This window comes from Eptatretus burgeri, chromosome 21 (genome assembly GCF_056783735.1).
Source record: "Eptatretus burgeri isolate ZD-2024b chromosome 21, Ebu_testis_v1, whole genome shotgun sequence".
Classification (NCBI taxonomy): Eukaryota; Metazoa; Chordata; class Myxini; order Myxiniformes; family Myxinidae; genus Eptatretus; species Eptatretus burgeri.
In genome coordinates this window covers 1721210-1747545 of record NC_140981.1, presented here as the reverse complement: position 1 = coordinate 1747545, position 26336 = coordinate 1721210, and the positions used below count along the sequence as shown (strand labels likewise).

The 26336-nt window shown below is 45.2% G+C and overlaps 3 protein-coding genes and 1 non-coding gene across 16 annotated transcripts in view; 2 read left to right on the top strand and 2 right to left on the bottom strand.

Moving 5' to 3' along the window:
- Window positions 1-4361, bottom strand: part of LOC147008150 (cation channel sperm-associated protein 3-like) — a 41828-nt gene extending 37467 nt beyond the window's left edge. For all 4 annotated transcript variants that reach the window (XM_085865461.1, XM_085865462.1, XM_085865463.1 and 1 more), the window contains exon 1: window positions 4226-4361. In XM_085865461.1, the coding sequence (XP_085721587.1) occupies window positions 4226-4335 (110 nt within the window). In that variant the 5' untranslated portion in view covers window positions 4336-4361. The remainder of the gene's footprint in view (window positions 1-4225) is intronic.
- A 185-nt stretch (window positions 4362-4546) lies between these two features.
- LOC147008146 (uncharacterized) overlaps window positions 4547-26336 on the top strand; it is a 90754-nt gene continuing 68964 nt past the window's right edge. Inside the window, 6 exon segments of the mRNA XM_085865641.1 lie at window positions 4547-4767; window positions 4844-4906; window positions 10480-10581; window positions 11428-12071; window positions 12073-12660; window positions 21288-21418. Coding sequence (XP_085721767.1) covers window positions 10524-10581; window positions 11428-12071; window positions 12073-12660; window positions 21288-21418 — 1421 coding nt within the window. The 5' untranslated portion in view covers window positions 4547-4767; window positions 4844-4906; window positions 10480-10523.
- The window catches only part of LOC147008148 (nidogen-2-like), a 57361-nt gene continuing 42625 nt past the window's right edge, over window positions 11601-26336 (top strand). For 5 of the 10 annotated variants that reach the window (XM_085865351.1, XM_085865349.1, XM_085865353.1 and 2 more), the window contains exons 1-5: window positions 11601-11616; window positions 20645-20721; window positions 22720-22833; window positions 23889-24004; window positions 25212-25401. In XM_085865351.1, coding sequence (XP_085721477.1) covers window positions 22740-22833; window positions 23889-24004; window positions 25212-25401 — 400 coding nt within the window. In that variant the 5' untranslated portion in view covers window positions 11601-11616; window positions 20645-20721; window positions 22720-22739. Of the gene's footprint in view, window positions 11617-20644; window positions 20722-21287; window positions 22591-22719; window positions 22834-23888; window positions 25402-26336 lie in introns of those variants that run through there. The other 5 variants (XM_085865350.1, XM_085865358.1, XM_085865357.1 and 2 more) reach the window with 5 other exon arrangements.
- TRNAT-UGU (transfer RNA threonine (anticodon UGU)) lies at window positions 16164-16236 on the bottom strand. The gene has a single exon. It is a non-coding gene; the product is annotated as a tRNA-Thr (tRNA).

Genomic DNA, 26336 nt, shown 5'->3' with positions numbered 1-26336 from the left:
CTCTCTCTCTCTCTCTCTCTCTCTCTCTCTCTCTCTCTCTCTCTCTCTCTCTCTCTCTCTCTCTCTCTCTCTCTCTCTCTCTCTCTCTCTCTCTCTCTCTCTCTCTCTCTCTCTCTCTCTCTCTCTCTCTCTCTCTCTCTCTCTCTCTCTCTCTCTCTCTCTCTCTCTCTCTCTCTCTCTCTCTCTCTCTCTCTCTCTCTCTCTCTCTCTCTCTCTCTCTCTCTCTCTCTCTCTCTCTCTCTCTCTCTCTCTCTCTCTCTCTCTCTCTCTCTCTCTCTCTCTCTCTCTCTCTCTCTCTCTCTCTCTCTCTCTCTCTCTCTCTCTCTCTCTCTCTCTCTCTCTCTCTCTCTCTCTCTCTCTCTCTCTCTCTCTCTCTCTCTCTCTCTCTCTCTCTCTCTCTCTCTCTCTCTCTCTCTCTCTCTCTCTCTCTCTCTCTCTCTCTCTCTCTCTCTCTCTCTCTCTCTCTCTCTCTCTCTCTCTCTCTCTCTCTCTCTCTCTCTCTCTCTCTCTCTCTCTCTCTCTCTCTCTCTCTCTCTCTCTCTCTCTCTCTCTCTCTCTCTCTCTCTCTCTCTCTCTCTCTCTCTCTCTCTCTCTCTCTCTCTCTCTCTCTCTCTCTCTCTCTCTCTCTCTCTCTCTCTCTCTCTCTCTCTCTCTCTCTCTCTCTCTCTCTCTCTCTCTCTCTCTCTCTCTCTCTCTCTCTCTCTCTCTCTCTCTCTCTCTCTCTCTCTCTCTCTCTCTCTCTCTCTCTCTCTCTCTCTCTCTCTCTCTCTCTCTCTCTCTCTCTCTCTCTCTCTCTCTCTCTCTCTCTCTCTCTCTCTCTCTCTCTCTCTCTCTCTCTCTCTCTCTCTCTCTCTCTCTCTCTCTCTCTCTCTCTCTCTCTCTCTCTCTCTCTCTCTCTCTCTCTCTCTCTCTCTCTCTCTCTCTCTCTCTCTCTCTCTCTCTCTCTCTCTCTCTCTCTCTCTCTCTCTCTCTCTCTCTCTCTCTCTCTCTCTCTCTCTCTCTCTCTCTCTCTCTCTCTCTCTCTCTCTCTCTCTCTCTCTCTCTCTCTCTCTCTCTCTCTCTCTCTCTCTCTCTCTCTCTCTCTCTCTCTCTCTCTCTCTCTCTCTCTCTCTCTCTCTCTCTCTCTCTCTCTCTCTCTCTCTGTCTCTCTCTCTCTCTCTCTCTCTCTCTCTCTCTCTCTCTCTCTCTCTCTCTCTCTCTCTCTCTCTCTCTCTCTCTCTCTCTCTCTCTCTCTCTCTCTCTCTCTCTCTCTCTCTCTCTCTCTCTCTCTCTCTCTCTCTCTCTCTCTCTCTCTCTCTCTCTCTCTCTCTCTCTCTCTCTCTCTCTCTCTCTCTCTCTCTCTCTCTCTTGCACAGGTTCATTCCCTCTTGTCTTCAGTTATCCGACCCTTCTTCCGACTCATGGAAACACTGAATCTCGTGGTAGTGAGGCAGTTGATCTGAAACAATTTGCCTTCTCTTCTCCGTGAGTCTCCATTTCTTTAGGATAGTAGTAGGATCTACAGGTCCTCAGATTTTGGTATGACCTGGCTGCCCCTTCAGTTCTACTCGATGGACTGCTTGGGCTTTTACGGATGTTCGAGTTAGACCGTCGTGAGCGGAAGGAACGAACAGGAGGTCCTTTGCTCAAACCCCGGGGTGCGACTATTTCATGGTGGACCCATCAATTTGACACGCTGGAGGGACGACCCTCGGCCCCCAATTTCGAGGCGAGTCCCTCCCTGCAGGACTGGGTCACCGCAACTGACGGATGTGTGGTGTTCCAACGGGGATACCCTGGCCGGACGTCTTCTGCCAAACACAAACGCTCAACTTCCTTCTCAGCCGCAGATTTTCAGGTGCATTTCCTCTTTTATTGCGACAATTTTCAGCTCACCTGGACTTTTGAACCACTCACTCAGGATGACAGAGCACGAACCACTCACTCAGGATGACGGAGTATGAACTTCGTCCTTAAGGCCATCAGACTCACCACGACAGAGAGACAAAGAGGAAGAACAAGACAGAAACACTGTGCTGCGTCCGGTTGAGCACCGCATGATGATTCACGTCCCAGATGCTCTGGCAGCAAAATGGCCCGTCCCATTCCTGGCATCTGGTCCGTACGAGAGGAGAGGACGTGGCTGTGGTGCGGGCAGGGTGTCTCTTTGGCTTGCAGGAGCGAGCTGTTGGGGTTATACACCGTTCTTTGCCTTCGTGGTAATACCCAGAATGCTTCATACAACGAAGACATAAATTCACAGAGAAGTTGGCAGGTCCAGGATGTCATGAATTACCCTACAAGTCTTCAGTGGTATGTCATTCCTTTACGATTATCGAGAACAAAAAGTGGAGTTTCTCCTTGAATCTCCCTGTGGGTACTGAACGGTTATTTCATGCACATTGTCATGTTTTTCAAAACGGGTTCCAATGCGATGTGGAGTTTAGTTTACGAAAGGGAAAGACAGGTACGCGTGTTGATAAATGTTGAGGTGTTGGTAACCTGCATCAGTAATCAAATGTTTCCTCCTTTCATGCCAACGATGAAAATAAAGATGGTGGAGAGTGAGATGACACCATGGTGGAAAAGTGAAGGCAATGTCTTTTGTGGTGAACACGAACACTAAAGTCTCTTGACATTAATATTCAGAGATGATTGGATTCACAAGATGGTGGCGATCACACGTCAAGGATATCAGTATTAAAGAGCACCACGGGAGAAACGTTGATGACGAACACTACTCTTTGGATGATGACTTCCTGTGTGAGCTCCATCCACCTTCTATGATGAAAACATCCACTACTTCCGGGACAAGGTGTGCCCACGGGTGTCGGATGCCTTCGAAAGGCCATGATACAATGTCGGCTTTGTGAGTATAAAAACCAGGATTCAGGTCAAACATGGAAGTTCCATGAATTTGTTGATTTCACAATTTCTATTTTGTTTGTAGATGACGTTCCTCAAAAAGGCGATGAACCCGCGATGCAGGTTCACCGCTCGGACAGCAGGGTTTGCACAGGTTCTCTCCAGTTTGTGACGATGTGGAGAAGGCGGCGCTCCGAAAAAGGTGAAGAGGGTTTGGACTAACAATGGAGGAAAGAAAGCTTGGCAGGCAACAAAAGGTAAAGCAGGTAGCAAGGCCGTCACCACCTTTCCGAGATGTCACACAATACCCTGCGCACATTTAAACCACAACAACATCATCATCATCATCATCTTCTTCCGGCGATGTTGTTGTTGCTCCGGCTGTAGTATCCACGGACTCTTCATCCGATTCTCGTTTCGTCAGCAACTTCTTTCCTCGTCTCTCCTTCCAACAATCCATCTGCTTTTCTTGTTTGTGGGAAAATCTCCTTCCACCACCTTTCTTCCCACCTCTTCACCGCTCGCTGTTTGTTCCCCTTCATTCTCTGCGGATTACCTGCAGATTTTTTTCCGGAACCTAGAACTCCTTTCTCTTGGTTTTCCACAACGATGATCTTTCCTCGCGGTTTCCGCCATGTCGATCCCATGACTCTCTGATCTTTATGTGCTTCTCCCCCCCCCACCCCCCAAGCTACACCTGAGATTTCACACTACCTGGCTCCATCTGCACCAACTCTCTCAGTTCCCAACTTCTCTGTTTGTTTGTTTGTTTGTGTCACACACCTGACCCTCTCTCCTCCACCCAAACCACCAACCACCCGTCACTCCCAAAGCGTCTTCATTGCCTTTCGGCACATCCACTCATTCGAACATTCCCAAAACATCGTCCGCCACGTCCACATTTTCTCCTCCGAATTCCTCCGGACTCAGACGTCTCTCTCTCTCTCTCCCGATTTGATGTCCCTCCAGACTGCTCAACATGAGGCCTTCATCACCAAATCCATCTCCCAGGTCGATTTTTCCTCCTCTCTCTCTCTCTCTCTCTCTCTCTCTCTCTCTCTCTCTCTCTCTCTCTCTCTCTCTCTCTCTCTCTCTCTCTCTCTCTCTCTCTCTCTCTCTCTCTCCACCAGGAATTTCATCCTCCGGAATTCTCACACGAAAAACAAAAAAATGGGGAACTTCATCAAATTAAATCATTTAAACGCCCGTCATTTGTTATTTATTTATTTATTTAATATCCTTTTTCATGCGAGATTCTTCTTCTTCAAATATATTATTTACCGTAACTCGAATCCGCCTGAATGTTCAGATTTTTACAAATCATATCATTAGAACTCGTTTAAACGACGAAACGTGAATATAATGTTGACTGAACACGCACCGGTTTGTGGTTTCCTCAATGAAGTAAAAGCCACTCAGAGACTCCATCCTGTCATTGTCCATTTGTATTATATTCGCCTCAACTCGCGAATCCTTAAAAAAAATACCCATCGGTCACGGGTTGGAGCTTTCCTCAGTATTTCCTTGGTCACGTGGGTGTGCGGTGGCGAATCTGCCGCCGAGAAACTGTGTGTGACTTGAGAAGGATCTTGATCACGTGGTTTTCTTCTTCTTTTTTTTCTTCTTCTTCTTCTTCTTCTTCTTCTTCTTCTTCTTCTTCTTCTTCTTCTTCTTCTTCTTCTTCTTCTTCTTCTTCTTCTTCTTCTTCTTCTTCTTATTCTTCTCGAGGGACCTTGCTTCGCCATATTGTTACCGTCCCGTACGGTGCTCGATGACCTGAGATATCCCCGGTGAAGATCACGAGGCGAACACCCCGGGATTCACGAGCGGCTCCGTTGGAGGAAGCGCGGTTGGTCCGGGAGGTTCTCCCTCAGACCGCGGGTCCGTGGTCGGTTCGCCCGAGGATCAGGAGTCCGGGACCCGGTACGTGACGTTCACTCCGAACCGACACCTTGTGGTTCGTGAAAGTTTTTATTTCATGAATTGTTTTGTGTTTCAGATTCTGCGGTGAACGGGAACACCGAGTCCGAGTTCGTCCGTGATTCGTTCCCTCGATATGAAGGTTTGAACCACAAACTCATTCCTCATGTTGTACTTTTATTGTTCACGAGCAAAGGTTACCTGGCATTGCCGGGTAACTGATGACGTCACTATCGACCCCACCCCATTCACTCCTTTTTCCAGGTTGTTGTGATTTCCCCCCCCCCCTTTCCCTCCTCCTCCATCTCTTTTCCTTTGTTAGTTTGGGGGTTGCTTTGTTCCCTTTCTGTTTGATCCCCACTTCCCCCTTCCTCTTCCTCCCTCATTTCATTCAGCTTATGTACACATTGTTCATCCCCATGTATTGAAACCCCCCCCCCTTGATCTCACTCTCACTCCAACCCCACTGTTGGGGTTTCCCCTCTTTCCATTCTGCTCTCGCTCTTCCATGAACTTCGATCCCGTGTACAAAAACAAGGAAGATGGATGGATGGATGGATGGTTGTTAGCTCAGATACATGTATTGATGGCTTGATGGATGGATTGTTGTTGAGATGGATACATGTACAGATGGATTGATGGATGAGGGGTTATTATATGGATTGATGGAGGGACAGATTGGATAGATGGATGGATGTCAGCTCAGATGCATGATTGGATGGATGGATGACAGGTGTGAAGGTGGAAAATATCAGTTTGTTTCAAGACATTGTATTTTTGATTGATTTTATAAATTAATTATAAATATTCCCTTTTTCTGTTTGCCATTTTCATTCAAATGTTTAAAATTCAAATTGAAACAATGACAAGTCTGAAGACGACGATGGTTCACGAGCGGTATTTGAAGATGTAGATTGTTTCAGAAGTCAAGGATGAGACAATGTGATAATTTTTGACCAAGTTATAAAAATGATCAACATGATGTGGTACAAGTGACAGGTTATGAGCTGCAAAATGTCGAAAACCCGGTTTCGTTCAACAACTTTAAAATTTTGACCTTTGCATAACCTTTAAAGGTCACAAAACAATGTTGTGGACATTAAAATAAGGAAACAGGATACGTGCTATAGCTTAATGGAGTTAGTTCGTCAAAGAAGGTCGAAAACCCGGTTCGATCCCCACAACTTTGAAAATTTGACCTTTTTGAACTTTAAACGTCAAAGGTCAAGGATTATGAGCTTTGGTGCAAAACTTCCTCTGGAACATTACAGGAACAATATGACGTCATATAGGCTATATGGCATTTCGCACTCCTCGCACTATCCATACTTTGATGAAATCAGCGTAAAAACAAACTTGAAGGGGGCACCACGGGCAAGGTGATCGAGATAGAGCAAAATGGTTTCAAGACTTTAGGTGGGGAATGACCACAAGATTATGCATAAAAAATATTGTCATCCTAGCTCTCAAAGTTTGGGTGGTCGTATGATTTTTATGTCAAAATTTGCAATTTTCTAAGTTTTGGACCTTGTGACCTTAACCTTGGGACGAAAATGATAAATTGAGCTCCGTGGGGCTATAAACGTGCCATTGGGCTAACCAAATACCGAAACCCCTGCCAGATTCGACAAACCCCCGAGGAGAAGATGTAAATTGAAATCGGCTACCCCCTAAAAACATGTTTTTGGGGCGTGGCTCCGCCCATAATGGGCGCAGCACGCCCATTCTCAGGAAAACACAACTCGATCATGATATAAACCTCCCACCAAAATTTTATCGGGCTCGGATCAAAACCCACCGAGCTATGCTCGGGACAGACAGACAGACTGACAGACAGACAAGCCGGTAGGCGGACATGGGTAGTCGCCTACCCAATAGAACCTGACGCGATGGGTCCGTTCGATGGGGAATGACTTGAGGATTAAGCACAAGAAAATTCATGGTTCCAGCTTCAAGGGTTAATGCTGCAGATTGTTTTTTCGTTAAAATACCCCCACATTTAGAGGTTTTTCGGCCGTTGCTCGGCAACGGAGGGGTCCATAGCAACGGTTCTTTCTCACACATAACTAGGACATACCATGAACCTACCATACCAGTTTCATGTATATCTGACTCAGTCTCTGAGATATAACGAACTTCGTTTTTTTATTGTTTTCGACCAGGGTTCATTCAAATCTATCTTCTCCGACAGTTTTCACAGGATCCGGCTGGAAATTTTTGACAATATGGCTGAATGTACTGTCCACAGTCGCTCGTGGCCCGATTTTTGATTTTCGAAAAAATAAATTTTTTATGATTTTTCAAAAATTTCAAAGTCCTGTTACAAGGCAACGGTGGTGTCCAAATCAACGGCTCTCATTTGCACCCAACTAGGTCATGGTATGAACCTACCAACCAAATTTCATCTAAATCGACATTGTATTAACGGATCACTGGACCGAACAGAGGGACAGACAGACAGAGAGACAAACAAACATATCGACGGAAATACTGATAATAAGGGTAGAACAAATTTCAAAAAAAAAAATTTGAATTTTTTTTTTTTTCGACGAGATCGACTACCCAACAGACAGACAGACACCAATAACGAATATTGTGGCCACTTACTGAGTCGTGAACCAAAAACTAAACTAGCGATGTGCAGAGAGAAATAAATAAATAAATACCTCAACTCAGGACGAGCTCGTTGGAACACAGGTATTTTCAGGTTAAAGGTGTCGAGATACAGGTATGTTTTCATCTCATCTGATAATTTGTTGGTCAAAAAGGGGGGGGGCACGTGACCATCTTGTGGGCTAAAATGGTTGGGTTAGTTGTTCGGGTTAGCTGTTTGGTTCGAGGGGAGGCCTGTCCCCTCTATTCACAGGCGTTATCCCACTACTGATCAGCCCGGGGACTTCGACCTGGTAATTGTGTTACGTTGAGGTACCTGATGTCTGAATGGGGTGTGGTGCTGCCGGTACCTGTGCGGGAGGACGAAAGTCCGAGTATTCAGGTCCTTGGTGCTTCCAGTCTTGCTCTACGGACATGAGACTTGGACCCTGACCAAGGATCTGAGATGGAGACTTAATTCCTTTGGTACCAGGTCTCTTCTTTGGAACCAATGAGATTTTTTTTACCTGCATAGTCCGTGAGCATCAACCGCGGTGGTGCTCAATGGAGTTAGAGCGGAGGGTGATCAGGCAGGAAATGAAACAACCTGAACTAGAAGGGGATCACTCGGTCGAGTGCAAAACCTCCGCCACCAATACTGCTAGGTCACTCAAGTGAACCTGATATCCTATTCATTCAATTTGACGTCAACAGTGCTCACAGAGTTATAGTTTGCAACTTTCCCTTTTACTTTTAACTTTTACATACTCAATTCATTCGTCATGAGCCTGGTGTTGGCGCAGTGGTTAGGGCAGCGGCTTGGGATCCAAAAGGTCCTGAGTTCAAGCCCCGTTGGACCACTGAATTAATACACCAGGGGGTTGACTCAGCCTGTCATCCTTCCGAGGTCGGCGAAGTGAGTACCAGTATACTGGGCCGGTGTATACCCCGGTTAAAATAGGTGTACCATATCCCTGTGTCGTAAGAGGCGACCAGGGTTGCGTCAGGAAGGGCATCCGGCGTAAAACATGTGCCAAATCACTATGCGGATCATGCGGATGATTCGCTGTGGCGACCCCTAACGGGAGCAGTCGAAAGAAGAAGAAGAAGAAGATACTCAATTCATTCGTCATAACTGGATTCATTGAGACTGAAATTGATTTTACGTGGGTATATCCACCTGAAGTTCCAAAATCAGCCGCAAATATAATTTTGGCATGTTTTTTTGTTGGAAATCACTTATAACATGGAGAAATGCAAAAAAAAGAAATCGAAATTTTGTTGAAAAAAAGGTTGCAAATTTTTTTTTTCTCCAACAATTTTTTTTTGGGGGTGGGGGGGGTTGGAAATACTTAACACATGTAGAAATGCAAAAAAAAAAATTCAAATATTTTTTCAAATTGGCCGCCAGAGCGGCCATATTGGATTTTGGACCAAGTCCAAAATCTAATGGAATGATCCTTGGACCAGACCTAACCCCCCCTCCAAGTTTCGTCGAAATCCGTCGAGGAGTTTTTCCGTAATACTGTTCACAAACAAACAAACCAACAAACAAACAGAAAGGGGTGAAAAGAGTAACCTCCGATCTTCGATGGCGGAGGTTAATAAGGGGGCCAACCTTCCTCGAGTAGTGAACAATCCACTGAGAGGAGTCGGAAAACATTCGCAGTGCTCGACTTGACTGGCCAGCTGGTTCGTGAAAGAGTTGGCTCAAGAGGTTTCCCCAGCCGACCCCACAAGAAGGTGGGAATCATTGTGGCCATTAACAAATAAATAGTAGTAGTAGTGGCAGTAGTATATGATTGAGCCAAGCTCGACACCACTTTTGGCCTCGTCTGGGACCAGGACTTGTGACAGGTTTTCCACGTGCCTTGGAAACCGTAGATAAATAAATAAATAAATAATCTCGCCCGAAGGAAACGTCACTCACTCTTCGTTGTACTGTTTATAATTTGTATATTTCACTGGAGAATAACAAAACGACATGAGTGTGGACACGTGGTTCATGTCACATTGATCACTCCATCATACAACACGCAAGCACAATGTTTGTTCGTCCTTTAAAAATGGCCGTCCTTCACGGAGAGGACTAAACCCTTCCTTTAGACGGGGTATAACGAGCCAGCACGACGTCCTTTAACAAGATCACCTGAAGTGGAAAATGCTCCCGTATACCTTCATGTGAGGAGACGTCTATTTATTACGTATACATCAAGTGGCAGAATGTTTGATCGTCCCCTTCCCTTCCTCCCCCCCCCCCAGACAGCCAATGACAGCCTCCTCGTCCCTATCTCTTCACTCCCATCTACTCTGAGAAACTCCTTTGTTTGTCAAACAATAGACTTGTTCCTTTGACACAAGTTTGCGCTGATGATTACCCCACGGGCATGAAGCGAAAAGAGGGGGTTAAACAATCGGTTGAATTCCGTCTGTCCGTCCGTCCTTGTGTCGACAATCGTCAGTTTATGATCGAGGAACGACCCGATTTCAGTCGAATGTTCTATTTCGAAAACGAACGCGGACTTTATCGGAACTTTGTCTGACTTTGTCCCAATCACACGCGTGCGCGGAGGAGTGAGATCATTCTTTTTATTCTGTCTGTTTGGCAGAATTTGAAAATCATTCGAAACAGTAAACTTACTGTCTTTAAGGACGTCATAAAGGACACAAACAACGGGTACAAAGAACTGATGTCACATGATCAATGAAGTGGTGTTGAAGATGCACGAAATGCATCAACAGCATTAAACTTCTGGAATTTGTTGTTGTTTGTTGTTTTTTTTTCCTCAATCTTAAAAATATTTGTTTTATTTTAAATTTAATTCTATAATTGAAGACGAGAACACAAATCGCCTTTTTGACACTTTCAAAACCCTTCAGGTTTGGCAGTACTTGGACAAAATATCACGGCATTTCACGTCACCACGACCAATCAGATTCGCCGCTCACGTCTGTGTGTGTCAAGAGGGCGCGTGCCGTTAAGTGTTCTATGAAATCCCTCGTTCCCTCTGTTTTATCTCATCTCACGTGTTTGTTTTTTGTCGTTTTGATCAAATCCTCCATTGCTTTCTCACATGTTTGCATGAAACCTGCGGACTGATCTCGTTATTCTTTGTTCTGCAGGTGAACATGCTCAGAACCACGAGTTGAGCAAGGATGTTGAGGTCATGGCCCGGTCAGAAATCAACCAAGAGGCTCCAGACATGACAAGTGGTTTTCAAACCGGTGAGATACATGAAGAAATAAATTATGAATGAGAAAACGTCAAGTCAAACACAAGACTGTTCGGAGACGGCACAGTGGGATTAATTATATCAGAGAGTACCAAAAGTTTTGACGTCACTTGAAAGCTCGTCTCACTTCATCTCACCAAGTAGTAATAAAATATTGATAATTAGTAACACGACTCGATATGTCGTCGTCAGTCCAAACTTTGAGCAAAGAGCACCCAAGGTGAGGATGCGTTGCCATCTTGAGGCAATGGAGGGAAGAGAAAGTGAAACCACCGCGCAGGCAAATTGATTAAGCATCACCACAACGCGGTGGTCGTGTGGGCCTAATGTCTCCGCTCATTGTCTTGAAAGGTAATCCGCGGTGGTCTCGAATTGCCCGCTTTGGGAGACCGAGTCCATTACAAACCACCGTGGGGGTGGACGCTCCTTGCGTCCCACGGTGCTCAGCTCCGTCGATGTTTATTCCATCCACTGTCTGCCGATGCAGATTGACACTAATCTTCATGATGTTATTTATTTATCATGTGGAATCGCCGGCTTTAGCCCCGATCCAGAGAACGGTACGTTATGAGTTGCATCCGCCCCCTCCGTGCTCTCCATATGCATGAAGAGCAGCAGTTTTTTTTGGTGAGTCCTGACCTCGGTTGAGGTTGAGGTTGAACCCAGGCGAGACAGGTATCTCAATCGTGAGTACTTTGATAGCCAACCTGCTCTTCCTCTTGCACTCTCTTACCCTCCTTTCTTTGATGTTCTCTGACAGCAGCACATTTCTTTTTTCTCTCTCTCTCTTGCAGTGTGATGCTCGGCTGTTTGTGTGTGTATCTTTTCTCTTTCGCAGAGTCAGAAGTGCAATTGTCCATCCAAGGAAGTGTTGCAAGCTCCTTCCTCGAGAAGGCGCGAACTGCTGCTGACGAGGTGCAGAGCTGTAACCCTGACTGCAAGCCTGGAGAGATGAAGCCAGTGCAGACTGTTGTAGTGGCTTTGGAGGATGGAGTGGACTGTCATCGTTGTGAGTGCAAAGCATGTGGTAAGATGTGCAGGGACAAATCTCGCTTGTTCACGCACCTCCTGGGCCACATCGGTGAAAGGCTTTTTGAGTGTTCGCAGTGCGGTAACACCTTCATGCATAAATCCAGCCTGAAATATCATTTGCATTGTCACACAGGTATTCCGTCCTTTAAGTGCAAGGAGTGTGGAAAGGCCTTCACGCACAAATCTAGTCTGTTAGTCCATCTCAGATGCCATAACAACGAGAGACCTCACAAGTGCTTTGAATGTGGGAAATCTTACAGAGAAAAATCCCACCTTACAGCTCATCGAAGGAGTCACACAGGTGAAAGGCCCTTCAAGTGTGGGGTGTGTGATCAATGTTTCATGGACAGATCAAATCTTAAAAAGCATCTCCGTCGTCACGCAGGAGAGGGTCGTGCCAGGCCACACACGTGTACAGAATGCGGCAAGTCTTTCTTCGATAAATCTACCTGAACCACGCACTCCAAGTGTCACACAAAGGAAAGGACGCATGAATGTAGTGAATGCGGAAAGGTCTTCCACCAAAAGTCAGGACTGGTGGCTCACCAGAAATGGCACAACTCTGAACGTCCGTTCCGGTGCACAGAATGTGGCAAGTCATTTCTCACGAAATGGCAGCTCACAACTCATCGAAGGTTCCACAGCGACGTGTCTGCAATGCGGTAAGGCGTTCCATCAGAAGCAGGGCTTGATGACGCACATGCAGTATCATTCGGGCGAAAAGCCGTACAAGTGTGAGCAATGTGGAAAGAGCTTCTGTCGGAAAGCTGTCCTCGACATTCACCAAAGTTGCCATTCCGATGAAAAGTCTTTTGGATGTAAGGGATGCGACAAGGTCTTCAGTCGCAAATCCGTGCTCGAAAAGCACCTGAAGTTCCACTCGCGCGCTCGCGTCGCACTCAAGCGTTGTGAGATGAGCAAACCGGAGCAGTGCGGTCAGTGCGGTGGAAAACCTCAGCAGCACACTCATGTTGAGGACATTCTCAAGCGTTTTGAATACCCCATGGCAGCTTTGGTATTAAATGCTCAGATTTATAAAGTAAAATTAAATTAATAAAAAAAATTGTGTGACTTCCTTTTCATCCGCAGAGCTTCATCTCGGGCAATATTTATTTGATCATTTGGGAACGGTGAAGGTTTTTTTTTTTGCGAAATAATTGGGCCAAAAAGCTTTCACGGTCGGCTCTACAATGTGGAAATAATTGTTGCTGATAAAGTGGTTGTACATGTTGTCGGAGTAAGAGATCAAGTCCAAAATTGAAACCTCTGGTTATTTGTTTTTAACAACATTAACAACTGTTCACTATTCACCTTTCCCAAGCACATTCCCCCTCCCCTGAAAAGAAGGGAAAAATAAATAAAAACCACAAAAAAAAACATTTTACATTTTCTTGTTTGACCTTGTGTTGATGAATCGGTTTGGTGTTGATGTGACGCAGGCCGAATGGCCTCCACACCCGCATCGAATCTCCTTGTGTTTCCTCGTGATTCCTTGTGACCCTTGAAGACCCTAAAATACCTTGAGAACCCAAAATACCGAGAGGACCCTGTGGAAGAAAAAATAATTATATTGATTTATTCTCAATTATGTTCACTTGTTGTTGCTGGTACTTTTTAAGATTGAACACAGTATTAAATTTGGTCTTTACTTTTGTACTGGAGTCAAATGACTGTCAGTAAATTCTCCCCTTCCCTGACAGTCTTTTGACCTCCATAGTGATATAGATGAACATCCCAGAAAAGTATAATTGTATCTTTCTAAATCCTATGTACTTTTATCTCACTGAAATACATATAACCAAGACTAGTATCTCCAATGTTGAAATGGAACTGCCCAGCTGCTCAAGAGAAGGACTCCCTTGCTTCCGGTTACTAAGAAGAGGTGCCCCCATTCCCGAGAACAGTGATTCTCAACCCTTCCTCTGTCATTTACCCCCTCGGTTTGATGTATTTCGTGGAACATTGCGGTGGGGGGGGATTGATTTTTGAGTCTGGATAGAACAATTTGTATGGACTTTGTGAGAGTCTGTATGTTATAATGTAATATGTGTTGTCTGTTTCACATCACAACGATAATGGTGTTATTTATTTTGTCTGAAGTTGCGAAAAAAAATCGTCATGACTTAATGTTCCGGTGTGATATATTTAACCCCTGCCATGTATATTTTTACCCCCAGGGGGTACATCTACCTCTGGTGGAAAATCACTGGTCCAGAAGAAATTAAATAACTTCGGAAGGCTACTGGAGAAAACGTCTTGCTGTCGACGGAAAAATGAATAACTCGATTGGCTTTTGATGGCAAAGGCCTTGTGATCTGCATGATCCCTCCACCCTCTCTCTGCCTTTCCTCCCCAAACTTGTTATCATCCTTTCTTCAAAGCTAACATTGCAAACTTTTGCCATGAGTGTGTTATTCCTTCTCTCCCACCCTTCTTGGCTCCTATATAAGAGATTACACTTTTCGCTCTACTTCGTGAAGTTCATGTGAATGAATCATTGAATGTTCTTCCACCGGATGTACAAGATCAATGATTCTCTTTTGTATGCTGAACCGGAGTGGAAATTGAGTTATTTTGCACAACAGCCCACTCTGTCCTCTCTCTCTCTCTCTTCTCCCACCGCCACCACACCCAAACTCTATACTCCACTCTCCCTTTCTTCAAATCCTCAAACCCTCTCCCAACCCAATGTCCTCATCTCCTCCCACCCAGCCCCCTGAGAAGCCTCAAACCCTTTGATCCCAACTCTGTCCTCCCCTCCCCATTTTTTTCCTGTTCTTAACAAGATCACACAAAGATACACAGGGAACTTTGGCGCATGAGAAGGCCATTCAGCCCATCATGCCTGCGTTGTTCCTGTCCCCATTTGTTGAGAACAATGTGAAAAGTAAATCGAGATGGAACGTTAAATTCACAATCACTTCCCCCTTCCTTCCCTTTTCTTTACGATAATTCACGGATCAGTGTTTGTGTGTTTGTTTGTTTGTCGCACTACTCCTCTTACAGTTGTGGGCCGATTACATCCAGACTTTCTACACAGGATCATCATGTCCCCAATTCGTGTTCTGGGGAGTTGTTATCTTTTCCGGTGGTCTTGGGTGGTGGTGGGGGGACGCAAATTCTCTATGTTCACATGAATCGTGCAGCGCCTTCTCCAGGATTTCGCTGGTATTACAAGTCTTCACCGTTTACAGTCCAGGATTCCTGTCTCAACGTTTTCCAGTCCAATGAGGTGTTTTGAATGATAAACAGCAGGTATGTTGTGACTTCATGCACGAAACCCAGGTTATTTATTTTCCGCGACACAGAGATGTCAGTTACCTATACACCGCCCAAATAAAGGTATACATGAGAAGAACGTGTTGCATGCTTGGAACAAGATCGCCCGTCGAGCGGGAACTCTGGTAGTACTTACAACACAACAAGAAAGAATAACAATTAATAAGCCCACTGTCGTTGATTCGGCGACGATCGAACCACAGAAGGCCATGACAGTCACCATCTTGAATATCACAGTGAACTTTGAGTAATGGAAGGATCTGGAATTCCAACCTTTGACATTGGACAGGGGATCTGGAATGACAATCGATGATACATGTTTTCAGGATTTTATGTTCCTCCACATGGCCCATAATATTGTGGACAATTATCTCCAAAATTTTACCGCAGATTGATATGATGTAAATGAGATCGGTGTGTGCTGAGAAGGGAGTGAAGGGTTTCCTTTTTTAAAGACAGGGCGGATGTTCGCAGGGAACCAAATTGCTGGGAATTCCTCTTCTTTTTCCTGACTGTAGATCCCAGTAAGTGCCGGTGTTCATGATTCAGCAGATCCCTCCATTACACACACTGGTGTTTCATCTGGTCGACACGCTTTGTGCTGGTTCGGTTCCTTTAGGAGTTTTAACACACCTGAACAATCCACTTCAAAGCTTGGTATGAGTTGGATGCGAGGTGTTTCCATTGATAGGATCATCGATGGATCGTTCTGAGTAAACATTGATCCACAACGCTTATTCAAAGATTCCGCTTTCTGAAGACCATCACAGGAGGAGACTTTGTGTTGTTTGGAGTGGTGTTTCGGTATTCCAGCACGATCTTTCCTTTTGGGCACAACGAAGGATCAGAAGTGTTTGAGTTCTCCAATGAAGTCGTTCTGAGTGCTGCAACACACAAACGGAACCTCGTAACCGCAGGCCGATTCGCTTGCTTTCCGATTACAGACAAGCTCGTGGAATGTGTTCCTGCACTTGATATCAAATCTTTCCTTTTCTCCAACTTCCTGATCTCAGATCATAAATTTAGATTCAGACACGGTCGTTGTACCTTGGACATGCTGCTTCTCCTGCTCCAGAAACTGACGGAGGTCATCGATGGCAGACATGTGATCTGGTCCGTCTCTCTGGACGGATCTCGAGCATTTGATGCGGTCGGACACCCCTGCTCGTAAAATACAAACAGAAAATGAATTCCATCAATAAATTTAACAAATGGGGACATTCCACATTCCTGCTGCGTGACGTCACCAATAAATAAAATTTCAGGCTCCTGCGAGGTTCGAACTCGCGTCCCCTGGTTTACAAGACCAGTACTCTAACCTCTGAGCGAAGGAGCCAAGTTTATAAAGCATGGTTTTGTTGTGGTTGTAAGGAGGCTATTTCGGTACACAAAGAACGAACTCGAACCCCAACTTGCTTGTCCGTCCACGGTGCGTGACTCCACGTGCTCGGAAGTTGGAAACCGGAAGTGACGTGTGTATTGCTCTGTTCAGTCTCTCTGTGCACGTGTCACGTGATGGTTTGTCCGCTCAAATCTCAAAGGATAAACATTGAAACCAACTGGACCTTGGAATGTACATCAGACAATACGTCTCATTAATGTCTTTGGAAACAAATTCCATCTAAATGCCATAGTGTTTGTTTTTTTAAAAACTATTTCCTGCTCTTATTCAACTGTCCACGTATCATCCACAAATAAGTTTGAAACATCATGGGATTCTGCTTGGTTTCCACCGGAGGGCAGCACCATCTGTCATTGATGGAAACACATTTGTAGATCAATATATTTGTGCATCAAATGAGTCGTCTACAATTGTACGTACTCATTACTCTGGGCTGATGATGCAAAAAGCAGGGTAAAGCGATCAGAATGTCGTACGTGTGTGTCTGTGTACGTATGTCGTACGTGTCTGCTCTCTGTTAAGATCGTACAAGGAAAACCGTTCAGCGGAGGAAATTGAAACTTGACCACATGTCACGTGACCACGTGACACAGCGCTCACTCTTTTGAGGTCAACATCGGGCAATTTCCCAAAATCCTCAATTTTCATCCGATTGACTGGAAATTGGAAGAGAATTTTCACTTCAGGAAACTGAATTAAACCACCAATTGTTTTTGAGGTCAACACAGGTCAAAGGTCAACAACTCAGGTGGGATTTCTAAAATCCTCAATTTTTATCCAATTGCCTTGAAATTCGAAGAGGATTTGCACATTTGAGCATTGAATTCAACCAAAAATTATTTTTTTAAATCACCATGTGTGGATCAATGAGATGAGCTCAGGAAGTGGTCGTACGTTTGAAACCAGACAAAAATAAACCAATTAGAGTGAAAACAAAGGACAAAAATTGGTTAAACGTCGTTTAATTCCTCAACTCAGGAACATAACATGAGAATAAAGTTTTAATTTAAAGTATCAGCTTTCTGAAATGTTCACACATGATAGAGGTTCTTATTATCCGTGTGTGTGGCGTTTCTTGAGTTCTTACAAGGTTAAAGGAACACAGGAGAGGATGTTTACCTTCGGTGGAAAAGGAAAAGTAGGAATTTGTAGAAATAAATCAATAAATAAAATGTTTATTACAAGTCACAGTGACACGACATGTTAACATGACGTCAAGCTCGTTGTTGTGCTCATGCGGAGTGTCCACTCAACCTTGTACGTCTTTGTGTTTGGATGAAACAAGAGGAAACGCGTCCATTTTATCTTCCCGAAAATCCTCAGGTCAGACGACATTTTGAAACCAAAGCACTGACAATGTATATATGTATATGTATATATATGTATATATATATATATATATATATATATATATATATATATATATATATATATATATATATACAAAGCACTGAAAATGTATATATATTGTTGTGGTTGACGAAATTCACAAACCACCATTCAGGTCCCTTCGGTGAGATATCTCGGTAAGTATATGTGTAGTTAGGCCCGAACCCGTTGTCTAGAGGGAATAAATGTCATTCACTCGGGCTGCGACTCTTCAGGATAGCCGTTTTTCTTTTACTATCTTTATTTTGGACCAGCCGCCATTATTACCACCACCAACCACGTCTCAACAGCCATCACACAACAACCACCAACCACAACGCCGCTTCACAACAACAACCACCAACCACAACGCCGCTTCACAACAACAACCACCAACCACAACGCCGCTTCACAACAACAACCACCAACCACAACTCCGCTTCACCACAACCGCCACGACCTTTACCGTCACAACTCACCACCATCGCATCCACACCATCTCGCGCCACTTGTGGGCACCGATGCTGGATTCGTGTAGGGCGCGCACCGAGCAGCGTGTTCAAAAACATCACGGACTTTCCGCAGAAAACGGATCAAAAACGACTCACGCCCACTTTTGTTCCGTCCAATCGGTGAGCGAGGGGCGATTTGGCCCCGCCTCCAGGGCGTTGGAGGGCAGTTGCTATATGCAAATTCATGGATCAAAAAGCATTCACGCCCACTTTTCCTCGGGCCAATGGGGAGCCAGCAAGAGAGGTGAAGGGTCGGAGGCAGAGGGTCAAGGGTGAAAGAGCGAAGCCACGGGGCTTATATAAACGGCTGCGTTCGTCAGTAGAGTTGAGTGTGCGGAGTTCAAGAGAGTCGTCGGTGGAGCTGGAAAGAAGTGGTACTAGTCAGAGTGAAGAGGACGGAGCTGTGGAGAGGTGACGGTGGCGAAGGCGGACGAGGGGGTGCTCGCGTCGGTGCCGGGAGCTGCACAGGGAGAGGCCAGCAACGCGACCGAGGTGGAGGAGGAGACGCTCGCCGCGGGACCCGAGACAGGGTGATATCCTCCTTCCCCCGAGCATCAGCAACCCCCTCCTGTTTCCCCCCGCGCTGAGATAGTGCGACAAAGGGGGCCCCCTTCCCACCCCCTACCAGACACTGTCCGCGAGGCCCGCGGAGTTGAGGCGCCACCGCCGCTCTGCGTCACATCATCAGACGGGTAGGCCCGACACGGTCTCGGCCCCAGGCCCGTCTACCCCCCTCATCCTGGAGGGTGGTTCTCTTTTCTTTTGCTTTGGAAATATGTGTTGTCGGCGCCGTCTGTGAAGTAAAATTGTATAAGTGTTGCCGTGTGCCCGGTAGTCGGTTAGATCTGCATTGTTGCATTTGCTTTTTGTGTAATATTGCATTGTCTTCTTCTTTTACATGTGCTTTTGGTGTAATTGTATATGTGTGCTTTCCGTTCATCGCGAAATAAATGTGCTTATTGTTGAACTGTTTTCCCGCTTCGCTTCGTCTTTTCCTCTATTGAATCTCCATCTTGCTTCACGTAAAGGGTTGGTCGTGGGCTAAAACGCCCGATAATTAATCGAACCGTCGAGGCCGACGAATAACACCGCTCGGTTATCCCGATAGTACGGAACGGGTCGCTTAAAGTGGCCCGTATCCGAAGTCGACCTGCGGCGAGGTGCGATCGCCCGGTCTACCCTCCGTGTGGGTACTTAGGTAGGTCGAATTTGGCGAGCAACCCTATCCCACGCGGGGGCCGATTGGCACGATCGCGGTGAGACCGAAAGGTCCACCCGTGACTGGTTCCCGGCGTTAGTCCGAGAGGGTCACGACTGGATTGTCCGTCCGGTGGGCGACGTGCCGCGATTCGAGTTACGTGGCCGTCTGCACGCCGGCGGGCGCGAATCCGCAACAATATATATATATATATATATATATATATATATATATATATATATATATATATATATATATATATATATATCCCTGTGTGGTCCGAGGCGACCAGGGTTGCGTCAGGAAGGGCATCCGGCGTAAAACATGTGCCAAATCACTATGCGGATCATACGGATGATCCGCTGTGGCGACCCCTAACGGGAGCAGCCGAAGGAAGAAGAAGAAGAAGAAGATATATATATATATATATATATATATATATATATATATATATATATATATATGTATATATGTATATATATATATATATATGTTGATATTTTATATATATATATATATATATATATATATATATATATATATATATATATATATATATATATATATATATATATATATATATATACATATATATATATATATATATATTTATATACATATATATATATATACATACATATATATATATATATATATATAATTATGTTCACATTTAGAGGAATTTATCGGTGACGTTTCAGCTTCATTCAAACTTTCCAAGTGTATGAAATTAACGTGTCAAAGAGTTTGGGTTCGACTTCGGGTTCTGTGTGTGAAATGTTGCGTCTGGTTGTTTTTTTTCTCAATCACTGCAGAATGATCTTGTTACTGTTGGACGGTGTAACATGCTTCTTGTGTGTCTCGTGAGTGGTACATGTGGCGGGAAATTATTCTGGTGTTGCTCTCCGTGAGTCCTCGTGCGACCTGTGTCGGCCCAGTTAATGTTTGAGAAATCCTGTTTTATATATATATATATATATATATATATATATATATATATATATATATATATATATATATATATATATATTTGTTTGGTTTTGCACTATCATTCAATGGTGAAGAATCACTCAAAAGATATCCCACGTGGTGCACGCGATTTTTATGAAGAAGAAGAAGCCGTATTCCGTTTATTTTATTTTTTTCCCCCACAAAAGATTTGGGCTCCACGAAGTCAAAAGTGTGAAACCACGTGAATGTGTTAAATTTATATGTGTATCAACGATACAGTTCGATGGAATTTGAAATCGATACCGTTTCACAGGAAGTGAATGATTGCATGAAGAAGAAGAAGTACCTGATGGAGAAGAAGAAGAGTGCGTTCCCGCCATTTTGTACTCGGTATGGTTTGTGTGGTTTTGTGTTTCACGATATCGACATTTTAATGTATTTTTGGTTGAGGAGACGATTAACAACATGTTTTCCTTTTGGTTTGACAGGTTTGCCATTTACATGTGTGTAAATATGGCGTTTTATTTATTAAATTCAAGTTTAATTAGGCTTGAGGCCTTCATAAGGTTTCATAAGGCTCTCACTTATGGACAAACATTTATTTATATATATATATATATATATATATATATATATATTATATAAAAATATATATATATAATCTGTGACTTGTGGATATTTTATTTGTCTTGTGTGTTGTTTTATTAGTGAAGGTTTCGGAATGATCAGTCAAACCGACCACGTGGTGCATTTCCCGCCAAATTCTCTACTCGAACCCAATCCTGATCCTGACACTGACAAACTGGACTCAAACCGACATTTGGCTCATATAAACTTCCTCACTTTGATGAGCAACGTTATTTTTACTTCTCCGAATTATTTTTTTCCCCACGAACGGTTCGTGTAAGTGTAATTAATTTAGATTTCAGTTCGAATAAGTTCCCCCTGGTTCTCAGGTCACCCTTCGTGTTGCCGTGGAAAGCGTGGCGGTCGAAATCATTGGGATCTCGTGTAACGAGGCTGGGAGTGGAGGCTCACTGCTCACCTCCACGCTTCGCCTCCAGCACCCAAGGGAAATGGACATCATGTATTTCACCCTCGTCTGTCTGTCTGTCTGTCTGTCTGTGTGAGCACGAGATCTTCAAAAGTTGTTGACGGATTCAGACGAAACTTGGTGGGCAGCTTGGGTGTGCGGCAAGGAAGAATTGATTCGACTTTGGTGGAGATCCAGATCCGGATGCGAGAATTATTTAATTTTTTTAAGTGAATCTTCACCATTGAGAGAGGGAGAGAGAGAGAGAGAGAGAGCCACAAACGATACATACAGCGGCACGACATTTGAAAAAAATGTAATGGGCCCGATACGTTCTCATGGATCAGGTGTTGCGTGGCGGAGGTGTGCGCTCTACTACCGAGTGCCCCTCCAGTTTGATCGTGCAATTAGGAACACGGGGCGAGATTACAAATGCAAGCAAACAGCAATCATGAGCAATGAGCACCCCTTCACACTCACCTCGATGCACCCACGCATCAAACGAACAAACGGAATCCTTAATTATCTATCTTAAGGCCTCAGTCACTCTACAGGAGATATAGACAGTGGAGAGTGACAGACAGGACAGAAAACACCCCTGCTGTGTGGGCGTGGCGTGAAGAGTGGGCGTGGCTTGCTGTGTGGGCGTGGCGGAGACAGCAACAGCAAAGGGAAGGCCGTTCAGATTTAACCCATGCACGTGATGACTCGCACGCAGCTCGCGCACAGAAAGGTCACGTGACCTTCAATGGGAAACTCTTTGTGACCATGATAACTTGTGAACCGCTGGAGGGATTTCAACCAAACTTGGTACAAGTATCGACTGTAATCCAACGATGAACGGATTCGATTAAGGGGTCCAAAGGTCGTGTCCCCTTTTCAAAATCATTTTCCAGACCATGTATCGAGTTAAAAGCATCCTTCTCTCTCTCTCTCTGTCTCTCTCTCTCTCTCTCTCTCTCTCTCTCTCTCTCTCTCTCTCTCTCTCTCTCTCTCTCTCTCTCTCTCTCTCTCTCTCTCTCTCTCTCTGACCTTCAATTTTTCCCCCGGCATTTAATGCGGGAGAAACATATCGATCAACGTATTTATATCAAATTTATTTCCTGATTAATAAATAGAATAAACATCGTGTGAGATTCGGAAGAAGGGGTGCAGGACCCGTGGGACTTCTTGTGGCTTTTACTCTTCATCTGCTGTGAACTGACCCGCGCGTGCACATCCACAAAGTACGTACGATGTAATCTCGCACCGTTCCTCTTCTTCGTTCTCCTCCTTCCTCCTCTCTGTTGCACACCTTGTTTGCCATGAGGACGAATCTTTCATTCTCTGTTGGAAATGTTTCGCCCTCCTTGCAGGTTTGTTGTTTGCAGCGAAAATGGCTTTCTACCGAGGGTTTCTCCTTCTTCATTTCTTCGCGTCTCTAAGCCTCTTCGCGTACGCACTGAGTACCTTGGAAGCTCCACTGGACCGTGAGTATCATTTCCAATTTCCTGCTCAATCGAGCATCGTCTGCTGCTTATTCAGCCACTGCCCTTCGGGCTGTTTCGTTAAATGGGATGCGGGGAACACGCTTGCAAATATGTCGAGGCTCATGGAAGAGCTCGAACACTGAACGGATCAAGACGTAAAAGAACAAAAGGAACAGGAGAAGGATTGGGGGTGGGGGGGTGGAAGCACCAACAGCAGGGTTGAGGGATAAAATACAGGCAGACTTGGACAAAACAATGGGTGTGGGGATGAATGAGGAAGGGAGGAAGGAGGTGGGTTTGGGGCTGGGGGAGGGGGAGGGGGGTTAACGGGTGTAGAAAAGGGCATGGTTTTGGATTTTGGAAGATCTGAGATGATGGTGAACAGCTGTCTTGAAGACCTGGAGGGAAGAAAGAGATTGAAGAGGAGGTGGACGTTGATTCCACAGGTGGGAAGAAAGAGGAACGGAATAGCGGAGATGAGCAGTGATCCTGTATTGAGGTCGTTTCACCAGAAGGGGGTTGAGGGCGGACCGTGTGAGCCTTGCAGACACCTGGAGGGGGACAAAGCACGGAAAGAGCAGAGGACGCAAGACCAGATGGACTCAGCTTCAGCGCAGGAGATTCCAATAATCTTAAAGTCCTTCGTTTTCCATGGCATCAGGATCAAGTTGTGGATGATGAAGGCCTTGAAGGTGGATGAAGTTCAGGTGTGCCAAGGAAGGACTTTGTACAACTGAGGATGCCAAGTCGTCAACCGTCTGTGGAGGCCAATTTTGAAATGAGCTTTGCTCAAGAAAGGTCATGGCTGATCGTGAGACCCAGGGGTTTGAATGAGTGAACTTCATCAAGAGGATGGTAAAGAAACCAGACAGGAGGGTTAGCCGGACGATCAATATCTTGTACTTCGTTATCGAAGATATCTAATACTTTATTTACAATCCTAACTTTGATTTTCGATTGTTTCACGTCATCACATCCTTAATTTATCCACAAAATGAATCCAAAGCAGGTAGTAGTCGTAGTAGTTTCCAGCTGACGTGCTTCTTCTCCCACAGTGTCTCTTCGTGCTCCGCACCAAGTGACGGTGAAAGTGTTGAACAGCACTCTGGCTGAGGTCACGTGGAAACCGGTATTTGTGTCATCATTGCAGAGCCATTTGATTGGTTACAAGGTCAGTGCACTGATAATTATATAATTAATACCTCCGCCACCGAAGGTGGGACTGAGGTCATGTTTTCACCACTGTACGTTTGTCCGTTTGTTTGTCTGTGAGCAGGACATCTCACAAGGTTGTGGACAGATTCGGACGAAACTTGGCCCGTTCAGTTAAGCCTGGCGGAGGTACGTGCCCTCCCAGGTACCGCTCTAGTTACTTCCTGCATTGGGGGTGGCAGGACAGCCTGGAGGTGTGTGCACTCACCTCTGAACTATCGAGCCTGGGTTTGAATCCTGACCCCGCTATAAACTATCATCCCACTGTTTCACAGACAGGGTCATTGACGAATGAGTGTGTCGTCCCTCGGATCGACGATAGACCGGGCTTCCCGTCTGTCGACATCAGTTGGTCGACGTTAAAGATCCCACAGGTGTCCTTCGTGAAGAGTAGGTGAGCACCACGGCCAAATTCCAAATTCCTCCTTCAAGGTGCACCGCATCAATGGCACTGCCTCGCCCCTTCGAAAACCGATGCAAGCCCTTAGCCACGTGTTACGTACAAACGACGACGACGACGACGACTTCCTGCATTGACACATGAGTCTCGGTGGTTGAAGAAGCGATAAAATCTCAAGAGACACCCCAGTGTGGGTGATGGATCAAATGCCACCTGATACTAAGGCTGTCTTTACTGTTTGCTGCAAACCAAGCTGCTACTTCAGTTGTCCTACTTCAGTTGTCCTACTCCAGTTGTCCGACTTCAGTTGTCCTACTTCAGTTGTCCTACTCCAGTTGTCCTACTTCAGTTGTCCTACTTCAGTTGTCCTACTCCAGTTGTCCTACTCCAGTTGTCCTACTCCAGTTGTCCTACTCCAGCTGTCCTACTCCAGTTGTCCTACTCCAGTTGTCCTACTTCAGTTGTCCTACTCCAGTTGTCCTACTTCAGCTGTCCTACTTCAGTTGTCCTACTCCAGTTGTCCTACTTCAGTTGTCCTACTCCAGTGTCCTACTTCAGTTGTCCTACTCCAGTGTCCTACTTCAGTTGTCCTACTCCAGTTGTCCTACTCCAGTTGTCCTACTCCAGTGTCCTACTTCAGTTGTCCTACTTCAGTGCAAGTTCTTCAAGGGTGTGTGTGTTTATTATTTCTCTTCATAACATCTTGCAAAAGTTGTTAATTTACTTTTTCACATGTTTTTTTTTTCTCCCTCTTTGGCAACCTCAGGTGTTGTATTGGTTCCGTGTTGTTGAAGGTAAATCATCACTGAATCACGTTTCCATTCCTGGGCTGAGCTCGAAAGTATTTCTGCCAAACCTGCGACCGAACAACTTCTACAGCGTGACGGTGCAGACCTACAATGGCAGATATGAGGGACCTCCAAGCACCACGCATCACTTCGACACGACGACCGCTGGTGTGTGATCCGAGCATCGAAATACATGAACACCTCCCCCACACTGCAGGCACTTCGAGCCAATCACTGCAGAGTTGGAGCAATTTCTGACCAATCATGTACAGTCTTGGGGAGGAGACTCAGACCAATCATGTACAGTGTTGGAGAACACTCTGAAACCAATCATGTACAGTGTTGGTGGAATTTCTGACCAATCATGTGCAGTCTTGGGGAGGAGACTCAGACCAATCATGTACAGTGTTGGAGAGGGCTCTGAAACCAATCATGTACAGTGTTGGAGAGGACTCTGAAACCTATCATGTATAGTGTTGGTGGAATTTCTGACCAATCATGTGCAGTCTTGGGGAGGAGACTTTGACCAGTCATGTACAGTGTTGGAGAGGACTCCGAAACCAATCATGTACAGTGTTGGAGAGGACTCTGAAACCAATCATGTATAGTGTTGGGGAGGAGACTTTGACCAGTCATGTACAGTGTTGGAGAGGACTCTGAAACCAATCATGTGCAGTCTTGGGGAGGAGACTTCAACCAGTCATGTACAGTGTTGGAGAGGACTCTGAAACTAATCATGTTCAGTGTTGGAGAGGACTCTGAAACCAACCATGTTCAGTGTTGGAGAGGACTCTGAAACCAATCATGTATAGTGTTGGGGAAGAGACTTTGACCAGTCATGTACAGTGTTGGAGAGGACTCTGAAACCAACCATGTTCAGTATTGGAGAGGACTCTGAAACCAATCATGTATAGTGTTGGGGAAGAGACTTTGACCAATCATGTACAGTGTTGGAGACGACTCTGAAACCAATCATGTACAGTGTTGGAGAGGATTCTGAAACCAATCATGTATAGTGTTGGAGAGGACTCTGAAACCAATCATGTATAGTGTTGGGGAAGAGACTTTGACCAGTCATGTACAGTGTTGGAGACGACTCTGAA